The 13,276-nt window shown below is 42.8% G+C and overlaps 1 protein-coding gene across 1 annotated transcript in view; it reads right to left on the reverse strand.

Annotated features, from left to right (window-relative positions):
- CFAP61 (cilia and flagella associated protein 61) overlaps window positions 1-13,276 on the reverse strand; it is a gene marked incomplete at both ends in the record, with an annotated part of 39,581 nt that overhangs the window by 23,262 nt on the left and 3,043 nt on the right. Inside the window, 3 exons of the mRNA XM_009083775.1 lie at window positions 47-221; window positions 2,106-2,274; window positions 5,529-5,627. Coding sequence (XP_009082023.1) covers window positions 47-221; window positions 2,106-2,274; window positions 5,529-5,627 — 443 coding nt within the window. The remainder of the gene's footprint in view (window positions 1-46; window positions 222-2,105; window positions 2,275-5,528; window positions 5,628-13,276) is intronic.

The raw sequence follows: 13,276 nt of genomic DNA on the forward strand, positions 1-13,276 counted from the left end.
TCAAAAACATTTCTATAAGTGTGTATGTGTTAACGAACCCCCTCACCTTTGGAGTGGACAAAGTTTTCCTTCAGCCACTGTGTTGCCTGCAAGCAGTCCTGGTCATTGTTGAGAGTGAAGTGATTGGAAGGGATTCTCCCTGTGTATCTCTGTGGCCACTTATTCATGACTTCTCTATTAGTCGGCAGCTTACTGATATCCGCTCCAGTGGGAGCCAGGGCCTGGAAGAAATGAATCAGTGAGTGAATGGATATGGCACATACCCCGGAGATGTTAAAACACAATGACACTCTGACTTTGACTACCTAAGGGCCGCTGTCTTTGCACATCCCAACCCTTCTGCACACTCAGCAGCAGCAAACTCCTCCGTGGCCACAGAGAACATGGATTAGTGCTGATCTGACTATACACACTGCATGTATTCCCTGTTTTCTATGGGATGTGGGTGACCATTTCAAACAGGAGTGCCAGTACAAGTGGAGGCACATGGCAAACATGAGAGACAGCACAGCAAAGAGCAGAAATGCAGCAACACAGCTGAGGGATCTCTGCAGTTCTCTGAGTAACTTTAAATAGCCCTTGGAAAGTCTTTATGAAGCCAGAGTGCCTCCACCTTTTGTCAGCAAAAATCAAATTTCTAAAACAAGATTTTGTCCCAGAGAAAGGGACCACAACCTGCTTGACAGTTCAAATGCCAGGGTTCAGTAACATGTTAATTGTATAGTGGTGCTTTTGCAGTAACAAACTCAATCTGAATTGTACAAAGCAAAAAAAGAATCTTATCTGACTTCTGCAGCACCAGTGATCCACATCCTGAGCAATGTTCTCACTGCCAACCGGATCAACTGAGATACTGTTGGATCATATGAAACCAGGCCTGACATCAAAAGATCTTACTTAACAAGTAAATCCACTAAACCAAAACAAATTTGGCTGCTTATCAAATAAGGAAAAACTTACAAAGAGGATAAACTACAGCTCTGTGTAATCAAACAGAACCCAGATGACAAAAGTAATTCCTTCCTGTCCTTTCATAGAGCTTAGAAGTGAGAAGAGATGATGGCAGGTTTTCTTCTCAAAGGCAGATCAAACCTGACTTTTCTCTTGCTTTCTTTATCTTTCTTCCTTCTCCACTGTAGCTACCTCCCGTAAGTTATTTTTTAAGTCAGAGTTACCTCCAAATGTCTTTTTCTAGGAGCATCTAAAGTCATTCAGCTAACACTTCAGCTTTTGTTTCATCCCTGTTGAATGGTGACCATGGGCTGCTGTCCTGTGATCACAGGACACCACAGCCTCCTGCACACACACAGTCAGACACCACTGCGGGCTGAACACTGTCACATTCATGTGTGAAACTTGGGGAACAGCACTCTAAAAACCTGCGGATGTGGTCAGATTCATCTCCTGATTATAAAGGCAAAATGCCTTGCTCACAATTCCTATCCCAAACCACTCAGTAAGGCAAACTCCTGCAGGAAGGGAGCTGTACCAAGCTGCCCATTTGGTTACATGGCCTGATGGCCTCATGGAGATACGTGAGTCAGAACCAACCCTGCTCCGGCTGTCCAAGTGGAAGTTGAGCCTGTGGGCCTAGAGCTCAGCTTGATTTCACATCTGACATTCAGCTAAGGATTTGCTTCAATCTCTCCAGAAGCTCAGCTGTGTGCCACAATACCAAGCAGCATCATGGACGTGCCTAGGCATGGTCATCATGTGAGATGAGTCATTAATTTGATAAGGAATTCTCTCCATTGCCGAAACTAGGTCAAATGGTGTTAGACCAGCTGGAGTTAAGTCTCCTGTGGCTGTGGCCACATGTCAATTGGGCCTAGTCCTCAGCAGGTCTAATGGTGACGGTGGCAAAAACACTGGCAGCTTTGCTTCATATGTGACCCTGTGCAGTGCCATTGCTGGTGGCAAATTCTGCCCAACCTCTCCTCTCCTCTGAGCTCAACAGTCACACTGACAAAGCACAACCTGCTGCACTGAAGGGCTGCAAACTGCCTGGTGCTACACTTGATCAGGAGCTCTGCTGACCACAGAAACACCATCCACTGTGAACACTGGGAATATTGTGCTGGTTCTCACTCCACACACAACCTCACCTGGTACTTCTGTCCCGTGCAGAGAACCAGGTAGTCATACGGTATTTTCTTCTCCTTGGAAACAACCACGTATTTGGCAGCGCGATTTATGCCAGTCATTTTACCAACCACAACGTTAACCCAGGAACAAAGTGACATCTGTGCATAATCTTCATCATTAAAACAGTGGCTGTGAAGAAAGAATATCTGTAAGTGACATTTCGGCAGCTGACAGCAGGCATTAATTAGACATCTGGTGATTTCGCCCGAGGCCCCCAGTGGTTCAGCTCGCTCCCTCGCTGTGAGTTTACGGCAGTCTACGGTAAAAGATTAGTAATTATGAAATACTCAGTTACAAATTGACAACTTTCTGCTAAAACCAAACAATCCCTCCCAGCACTGGGCCATACAACCACATAATTTAAGAACAAGGTCAGAAATACATGCTTTACTCTGCTTTTTCTTTGCAGGCTGATGCAAGGAGTAGGCTTTTGCACCTGCAAAGAAAATACTTCGATGGTCCAATTCTTTCTGCAAGACAAGACTCCCTTATTTAGTTTTCCCTCCACTTTTCCTTCCTTTGCTATTCAGCTTCAGCAGCGGTGGGTGTGGTGAGATACAGATGCAGGGAAGGCACCACTGGCATTTTAGCAACCATGTTCCAAAGTACTAGTTCAAAAAGTTTGAAAATTAATAGAAAGCTAGGAAAATCGTTGTCAGAGCTAGAAGGCAGAGATCTCAAATCTCCTCTTGGTGATCCTTTTCCAAATGAACTTTTCCACAACGTAAGAATGACAAATTCTGAAAATGTACTAAATTTGTTACCTACTCTGCCCAACCAAGGAAATACCAGACACTTAGTCATTGTTGTATTTGTACTACCCTCTCTGCTTAACAGACTTCTGGAAAGACAAAGATTCATGATGACAAAATACTTCGATGCACATGTGCAACAGACACATCACTGTAAAATGTGAGAAGGACCAGACAGAGAACACTTCCAACAAGGCCTGTTGCGATCCTTGAACACCCCAGAGCCTGGCAATAGCCCACCATGGAAATGCACAGGGGGTTGTTGGCCATTCTCCAAATCCAGCTGAGCTCAACTCCATACCTTCCTGATACTGAAAACCAATTTCAGTAGTTCAATTAGCTTCTTTCAGTACAACTGACAAACTAATTTATAGCTTTGTAGAGGGATAAACCCATAGGATCTAGCGAAAGAGAATGCAACAGGTTTTATAAAAGCAAAAAAGATGAATGTCTGGTGTCATACAGATGTTTATTTTGTGAGACTGGAGTGACACAGCAAGAAGAAGGAGCTTGAACATCCTGTGTGAAAGAAGCTGACTGTCACCCCTGCCAGCACCTCAGAGCCATAAGGCAGGATGGGAATGGCCAATACAGAGACCTTGGACTTCACTCAGGTGTGAGCTCAAGTCACTACAGAAAATATATTCCATCTGCCAAACAAAGCTCATGCTTTCAGGGGCCTAAGAACTTGACTTTCCATTGATACCGAGTGATGAAAAACATTCCACTTTCTCCTACGGGCCTAAATGTGATTAAACAGAGGGGACTCAGCTTGTGCTTGAGCATTTGATGCCTTTCTGAGACGCTGGTGGCTGTGGCAGAGAGCACCAGGCCGAGACCTGATGCTGACAGCTGCTACTGTGCTACTTGTACCAGAATACACATTCCGACGTGGGGCTGCTTGCTGCATGTTAATTATTGCTACCAAATTCCCAAAATTGGCATTCAGAATGCCACAGGAACAAGTGCAGCTCCTTTCATGACCTGGAGAATTTTAGGGCAGAATTGCCAGGCTTTCTGAGGTCTGCATCTTCTGTACTCACAGGTACCAGAGGCAAATAAATAAGGGAAGAAAACCACTGACAATTCTAAACTGCAATCATGCAGAAATCTATAAATAAAATGGACATCAGGGACAGAGGAGGGTTTTCAAAACCACCTTCATAATTGAGGTGCACAGCTCCCGGGAGACTGACACTCCAAAATCACAGGGATGCTTTCAGAAATCATACCCTGCAGAGTTCAATTTTCACTCTTAATCTGCTTTCAGATTTTAACAGCTAAATCTGGTGAGGCAGCTCTGAACTGCAACTTTCCATCAGGAAGGATGCTTTGTTCGTACAAGTCTTTTTTACAGTGCACTTAGCAAAAAGAGTACATGCATTTATGTGAGCATTTAATCCTTTCATTTCCTAGATTTGTACTTGAAGACACACCTTTCTACAATAACAAATATTAATTCAGGTAACTACTTATAAAAAAATTCCTCGTCAGGGCAACATTGCAAACAAGAACAAGTGGCTTTAAACAGGTTCACATCCAAACATTTTCACATCTTTGTAGAGATTTTATTTGTAAGGTTCAGCAAGCAAACACAGAGTTGTTTTGTCATTTAAAGAGCCCTTTAGTGCACTGCTGCTCACTGAGGAAAAGATGTGGTAAAATACAATGTGCAGGCTCCGAAGAGTCACATGCCAAATCCAAGTAACTCACACGAAGTTCATTCCCCAGCTATTCAGAATAACTGATCCATTTTAATTCCATACTTCTCAATGTCCAGAACAATCATGTTCCTGCCCACAGCGAGGATTTCTAGTCACTATTCCAGAATAAAAAATAAAGCCATCAAAACAAAAATACTGCATTTAAGTGAGAATTACGTACTGTGAATTTCAATGAGGTAAGATTTTGTCCTAGGAGATGGAAGATATTTTATTTACTGGCAAACAAGGAAACACATGAAGTGTTTGACACTCCCTAGGCACACACAGGACTCTTTCACCATCTTCCATTCTGTTGTGCACCAGCCCTGGCTCTGGGACTGGGGACAGGCTGCCATAGCCCAGGCACCAGCACACACACAGTCTATGAGCAGCAGAATTGATGCAGCACAGTTCTGCTAAACTGATCAACAGTAACAATCCTATGAGTCCCCCCTGTACATCCAGCAAAATGCTCACTGTCACCAGGGAACTCTGAACCATGTGCTACTCTGCTGGTGCCTGGTTACACTACTAACATGAATTCTTGTATGTTCTTTTGTTCAGCATTATTTGGAACAAAATTCATGAAAGTTAAAACCAAATGAGATTTAAAAAGCAAGTAGATATCTTCTGCCATTTCTTTTGAAACTGGAGGTTTAAACAATGCAAAAAGCCTTGGAAAGCAGAGACCAGTGTCCTGGTATAACACAGTGGATGGCTGTCCTGAAGTTACTGCTTTGGCACTGTTTTCCTACTCACAATTCTATCCAACTCCTCTCACAGGTGAGTGAATGCTGGATAGACAGACTGGAGTATTTTGGGGCTATCTGTCTGTGTACCTATCTAAAACGTAGGACAAGTTCACGAGAATTACAAAGTGTTACGTTTTCCTTTGGAACTATGGAAGTGTTTAGAGGTGAAGCCAAACCTGTTAATTAAAAATCTTCTATGCTTGGAGCCTGGTGGGTCTTTTCCTGGAAGGCCATGAATGGAAACCAAGGTCAGGTTGTTGAACTTCAGACGTGGCCTGTGGAAAGAAAAACAAACAGCCCCAGCTGGACCAGAAATTCGGAGGACTCGTCAAAGGAACAGCATAGCTCAGAATTCCATGTTCAGGAGGATACAGAAAGTAATTCCTTTACACAGGCATGAAGTGTTTGGTCACTTTGCTCAGATACAGGTGTCTCTGGATACAAAAAGAAGAACAATTTCCATTGCAGTTTCAGTAATGCCAGCTTGAGGAGGGGGGACAAGACTGACAGTATGTTGAACTAAATGTGATCTGACATTTAAAAACAAATAAATATTATGAGTGATTAAGCCTTCTAATCTTCAAGGCTTTCTGTAAGTTAAGGATGGACTGATGCAAATGGTACAGAGGAATCAGAATGTTTTTTATCAACCAATGTTAATTTGTTATTCATACATTTAAAAAATATATTCAAACAAAGTTAAAGGTCATACTTAAACCAAGGAATTTCAAGGTTATGGCTGCCCCTCTTGAAATGCATATTAATAGTTTAATTCTGGATTATGGATTATCTGTGGTAAATCTCCATGCATACTCAGGCCGAGCACAAAGTAATAAATAACCTTAATGTAACAGAGTGCATATATTTATACAGATTATGGGCCTGATTCTCATTTAAATTAAGGTCACTCTGCAGAGGTGGGTGTAAATAGAATTTGCTCTTCATTTATGGCCACATTATGCTGGCTGAGTGATACAAAATGGTCTTCATGTAAATGAGAGTGAGCCTGATCCATGAGGCTGAATGTAGAGTATGCAGAATGATGCCATCTGCACACAGGGAGTGCTCCTCACAGGGTGCAAACAGAACAAGCACAGTAACTTCACACACCTAAACATGTGTACGACTCCTTGGCATTCAGTATACATGTGATTAATTACACAAATACCCTAGACAGTCTGCCCTCATAGCAAGGAGGTTTCCTTCCAGCCTGGAGCTGAAGTCACCTCTGTACATGCTGCACGGCCTCTTGCCAAGAGGTCTCCAAACCCAGGTGCTACAATAACATTAAGTTTAAATTACACTAACAATATTTAGGCTGAAAGTGTTGCAAGCAAGCATCAGAAAAATGGCAGAATGAAGGTCCTAAGCAACGTTAATGTGCTGTGTTTGCATGACTGCACTATGATGCACTTTATTGATCTGGGCACATACTATTTTCCTCTGCAGATGCTCTACCTCTATTGAGTCCACATGCAGTCATCCAGGATTTCCCCACTCATATGGTATTTGTTCCCTTCTTCCCCATTGAGCTGGAGGCTTCAATTCAGACCTTTCACTCTGTACGATTTACTAATGACTTACTTCTACCTCGGTGCTCCCATGGCATCCCCATATGCCCCAAACATTAATTCATGTTTCCCATTCATCCATCTCATAGGCATCAAAATGTTGATTAGCATCCCCTTTGAATACTGGGATGAAATGAGTCATATCTTTGATTCCCACTTTACACTGAGCAAAATCAAGGCACAAAGCACACTGGATGAAAACTGCCCAGAGGCACACTGATGCTGGGGGCAGACCCAGGGGTTGGTACCTGGCACCTGCCCATGATTCGAGCACCACATGCTGCCCTCCGGCTCTGTGGAGCCACACAGCTCCAGGCACAGATTCATGCAAAGAACAGTCTCATTTTCAAACAGAGAAGCAAATTGCTTCTGCTGCTAAGTGTCCAAATTTGTTCCATGTTTAAGCACAGGCTAGTACTTGTGAAAATTATCAGAATCTTTCAATAAGTAACAAATGCTGTACCCTGTGTCACACAAGCCTGATTTCAGAACTGCAGCTGGCTTGCCTAACCCCAGAATGTAAAATATATTTACATATACACAGGCACTTAAATACAAGGCTGAACACTAGAGGCACGCTGCGGTGCTCAGCCACGGCCACTTCCAGGCACTGGCACAGTTTTGTGTGGAGATGGAAAACTGTCATGAGGTGACAGTTTGGAGCATTTTGACTCCTTCACTCTACACATTCTTCCTTTTCCTCCATGGAGCTTCATTATTTCTAGGCTAACAAAAGGATGGTTTATATAAGATGGTTTTTGATTCCTTACTGCTGTCTAAAAGCTCTTAACAATTGAAAAACAACCAAGGCTCTGGAAACAGGTAGTGGGTGTCAGGAGAGGGAATGACTTACATGCTGCTAATAAATATAACAATGCCTGACATGAAACAGGGCAAAGCAGAGGTTCCCATTTGGTGAGAAAGTCTTCAAGTTAAGAGCCTGAACCAGTGCAACATTAAACAAGTGCACCTGCATTTCAGAAGCAAATAATTCCAGCAGGGATTCACGTTGCTGTGGATACAGAGGGAAGAACAGCTCAAAGATACTGGTAAAGCAGGCAGGGATTAGAGTATCTAGGGAAATAAGCAAAAGGTGTTGGGTTTCAGTGCACAGCTCTAGAGGACAGCTACAAAAGGAGTCGAACACCCTTGTCCTCAAAATAAAACAGGGTTGTCAATTTACTTTGAGCACAATCAAAGGAACAAACACAAAAGTTTTAGTACAGTATTTACATATATCCTGGTGTTTGTGAGTCTCTTAGAATATTCCTTGTTCATTTTGCTGGATTTTTTGCCTGATGTCTTGCTATCTTTTTTTTCCTTCTGTGTGCAGCATAATGATGGAGGCTTAGGTGGTGGAAACTGCCTGAACAAATCATTTAATTAATTGCTTTCATTAAACCCCTCATTATCACAAATAATAAGTCAAATCACTTTTGTTACAAGAAATAAAGTGTAGTGAAGTAGTCTCCATGAACCTAAGCATTTCAATTGATTTGAAATCACACATTTTTTTAATTAATTTTCCAGACATTTATAAAAACTAAAATGAAAAGGTGACAGAAGATATTTTATGTGTCTCCCAAATTTAGTAACCATGTGCACTGTTCTCCTGTACACATAATCTTTAAACAAAAATATCTGGAATTATAACCTATCCAAAAGTAAAGTCCTAATGACATTGGACCCTAAGCTTCACTGCAGCAGAGTCCTTGTAAAAACTGCAGCTCAAGATTGTTCTGAAAATGGTAACAAATAGTCTGTTTTCACCACTAGACTTTATCACGGAGATGGGATGACACTTGGAAATTAGAGAAATCTCTGTCCGAAAACAAAAAAAGAAACCTTAAGACTTTTGTGGAGAGGAAGGAGCCCAGAATGAGAAATGATGATGAGAGCCCCAGCAGGCAATAACCTAGTGTTCAAGGCACAGAGACTTCAGCACGCCCAGGTGTCAGACTCACTGTACAAGAGAGATAGAGACAGCAGTTCTCCTTTACCCTCATATAACCATTTATCCAAAGTAGGATTTTTTTAAAGGAAAAATTTCAAGAACACAGCAACTTAAATGTGATTTGGAGAAGAGACTTCTCCAAAAGGAAACGATATTCTAACAGATTTTCCATCTCCACACAAAACTCCAAACAGAAACGCCCAGCTTAACAAAGGCTGCTCATATTAATAATCAAACAGAAACCCCACTCATTCATGCTTTCACTCCAGGATAAATATGTTACTTAATGCTACACACTTGCTCTGAGCAACCTTTCCGAGCAATGTGTTTCCATATTGCCTCCAAACTGAATTGCTTTGCTTGGACCAAGCCTGTTGCCTTTGCTGGCAGAACTGTCCAAGCCTTTTCCCTGCCTTCTGCTGCCTCCCACTCTTGGAGCAGCCAGATGTGACTCAAGCAAGGAACAATCAACACAGAACCAAGCATGAAGAGGTGTGAAAATGCAGCAAAACCATTTCCCTGTGTGGTAAGACGTGATGCCCCTCAGCAGGATGGAGGCTCTGCAGAAGATCCCACACCTTAGTGAGCCTTTGGTCATACTGGTCCCAGCAGCAGCAGAAAGGGTTTGTTGTTTGTATCAACAACTACCCAAAGCACCCATTCTCCAGAACCTTAAGGACCTTAACTAAGTGCATCAAGTATTTGCCTATTTCCTTCCTTAGTCCAACATCACTTCAGGTGCAAACATGAACTGTTTTAACACTCTGCATGGAGCATCACTGTGAGCATACACTGAATTTTGTAGCACAGTATAAATCAGATCACGACTTATCCGACAACACGGCTACACATTTCTTAAGGGGCTCTTCCAAAACTAGAGGATCCACTCAAGACCGGTGGTGTTTCCAGGATCTAGCTTATTAAAATCAATGTGTCAAAGTCCTTACAGTATTAATTGTTCTGTGACAGAACAGGGAAATTTAAAGACCTCTTTCCTTGGCTCATTCAAAATACATGGCTAAATCAGACCCATCTATATCCTTGCACAGGAACATCCATAGTTGCAGACATCACAAGGGCAGCCCTACCATCCCAAATCTAAGTTAGCTTTGAGTCTGACCAAATCAAAGTGCCACCCAATCACTGCTTTACTGAGAGCATTTCCTTTTTAAAATTTCAATTTCCATTCCACCAGTGTTCCAGCATTTCATCCTGTTCAAAAAGGGCAATTATTTTTCTAGACAGAAAATGAGGGATATCTGATGATGGCCTTGGTAGTTAGTCTCTCACTGTTCAATTGCCTGGCAGATTCCAAATCGCAGTTGAGAGACATCAACACCATTTTTTCAGAAATAAAGGTACCATAAATTGGGCAGTAAGACTAGACTGTGGCTGAAACTTTGCTGTTTTGCCTGCTGCTGTGTGAATGTTTCAGTGAATAACACAGTGCAGATTCCAGCTTGTTAACAGGACATTTTTAATATTATTGGCCAATCACCCATGTTAAAACTAAGGTGGCAGGTGGCTGTCTACTTTCCAGACTCCAATTTTCCAGATTATTCCAGAGGAGATGAGTATTTTGACTCTGTGCTGTTGCCTGGTGCAAATCTGGAACTCTGCCTTCACAGAGATGATGAAGTATGCACCCTAGAAACGCCCCAGATGCCACCAGACAGACTGCCCTTGAACCCAAAGGGTTTGAAGTTTGTCCCAACATTTTTGTCTTAGCTGATGGCCAAGGACCACACATGCTCCTCCTGCCAGCTGAGCACGCTGAAGGAGGAGACTCTCCTCAAAGCTGCATGTTCTGAAGCACCACTCTGGTGCCACATTCTGGTGACAGAAAGCTGGCAGCCTAGGAAGGACAGGGACATGGCTGGCAGAAGAGTCAGCTGAGCCAAAATTCCTGATCCCAAACACCTGCACATGGCAGCTGTGGCTCCAGGCCTCGCAGCACCTCCGACATGCACAGCTACCGGCTCACACTGTGTCCCTGAACATCAGGCAGCTCCAGCACCTCAGAGCCATAGGATGCCCTCACCTCATGTCCTCCCACTGTCGCCCCCTGATTTGCACTCAGACTCATTGCTGGGACCTGGAGGGTCAGCACAGCAATTCAGAAAACGAACCGTAATACTTGGGCTTGTCAAGCATCCAGAAAACCAAGCAGGTCACTTACTCTGCTCATGAGTACATACACACATGGACAGAAATCAAATCCACACTAATCACTAGCAGGAAGGATCACAACTTAACCAGACAATTCCTTTATCCTCTGCTGCAGCAGTCTGAACAGCCTGCTGTGCTTCCAAACCAACCCACAGGCAGCTTACAGACTGCTCTGGAGAGCTCAGTGGTTACACCTTCTCCACAGCTCTGGGAACAAACTTCAAACACAATTAAATTTGAGCAGAAGAGAGAGTGGCTACACCTCCTCTGTCACTTTAGCAGAGAACTGCAGAACCTAGATGCAGTGTTTGCACCTGGAATGCTTTTGTATTTGCTCTGAACTGCATCAGTCAGAGGTACCAGGTTACTGAGCACAGAGCCGTGGAACAGCCATGCTCATGTCCTGCTGAGTCACCAGGAGGGGATGACGGATACAAACCAGCACTCTATAAAAACCCTTCTAACTCATTCCAATTCTGAGCAGGCTTATTATGAGAAAACTACTATTTCCAAGATCAGCTTTAACATGCAACAAGAATGAGTATTCAAATGAGTATTCAAATATAAATGGTAACAAGATAAAATCTATAAATACTTCCAAATTTCAAGTATGAAAGAACAGTTTGGGCTCAGAGAAATGTTTGTATATGTTTAAAAGGCAAGTACTTCAAGCTGAAATAATCTTGTTTAAAACTGAAGATAGTCTTGAAAGCAAGGCTGTAACTATAAAATAAGCCCATATTGATGCTAATTGAGTCTCATTTTTGGCAGAGGCTGTTCAGAAGGCTGATCCTGACCCACATCCTCTCCCCTTGTTCACGTCTGGTATCAGTCACTGCCAGTGCTCATTGTGATCCCAACTGTGCAACAAGGCCAGCTATGACCTATCTGATTTATCTCTGTCACAACTTGAGCTCTGTTCACCAGGAACGATGAAAGGCAACAATGTCTGAGGGACGTGGGCCTGGCAACATGGAGCACATGGCCTGGGTTTGCCTTGGTATGAAGAAAAAGCAGTCAGAGGGAAGCACATGTGTATCAGTACGTGTGGCAAAGACAGATAGTACACAACAATGGGGATCACTAACCCATTCATTACATGTTAGCTCTGTGATCAGCAAGTAAGCACTAACTATTTAATTAGTCAACTAATTAGCGACAGGCAACATGGAAGGCTTCAGATGTTCCCAGACAAATGCAAAGATAAAAAGCCTAATTAACCAGCAAGCATTATGCTAACTATTGCCAAACAGGCCAGATGTGCAGGATATTGTACACCCTGGTGCTGCCAGATAACGGCAGTGGTAGCAGCTCTGTCAGAACCCTGCTCAAACCCTGCCATTCCAGAGCTGATCTCTGGGACCCCGATCTCCAGGAGACACTGTCCTGCAGAGGAAAACTCAGATTTACTGTGCTGGATTCTGATTCTACTTTAAGAAAAATGTTCAGGGCTTTGAAAAAAATGTACTTTTAAAATACGATAGTTATTTAAATGCACCCACATGGAGAGAAAATCGATTTCATAATAATTTCATATGTAACGTTGTGATCATAGGCACCATTAATTTATGGCTATTTTGTGTAGCACATTATGTATATTCCAACATCCTCAGAGAATAAGCCATTGTTTACATCAGAGGTTGGATTAAGGAGGTTTGCAAAATCATGGAATAAAAAGGGGTTTCCCTATAATCGGAAGACAATAGTGCTTTCCACAGCTATATGAAAAGAGGTGGATAAAAGCTAATTGGTTCACTGCACTGGAACCAGAGACAAGATACTGCGGGGAGTGAGCTCTGCGTTCCTACAGCCGAACTTCCACGCCTGCTGCCCAGGCACATGGGTTTACATGCTGCTCTGGGAACCAGCCCCTGGAATAAACCAGAAATGCTGGGATTTGTGATCCTGTGTTCTTCTGGCATAATGTTGCTGCTGTGCCCATCACTCTGAAACTAGTGAAGGAAACAAGAAGGAAAAACAAAAAAACCCAAACAAACAAAAAGTCTTGACCTCCCAGTAAATTAGTATTTAACAATGAGGTTATTGTTTAAAGCATCTCAGTACTCGGGAATATGAAAATATTCAAATGCTGGGCTGTAGCTCGCATTCATCAGGATATACATTTACGGGAATGCTGGTTTAACTGAGGACTATGCAACTCAGAATCCCCAATCCTAGTGCCTCACAGGTTTGAAACAAATAATTTAACTGCAGTAGATATTTTTCCTGC

The sequence above is a fragment of the Acanthisitta chloris genome, unplaced genomic scaffold, assembly GCF_000695815.1.
Source record: "Acanthisitta chloris isolate BGI_N310 unplaced genomic scaffold, ASM69581v1 scaffold42231, whole genome shotgun sequence".
NCBI classification, from domain to species: Eukaryota; Metazoa; Chordata; class Aves; order Passeriformes; family Acanthisittidae; genus Acanthisitta; species Acanthisitta chloris.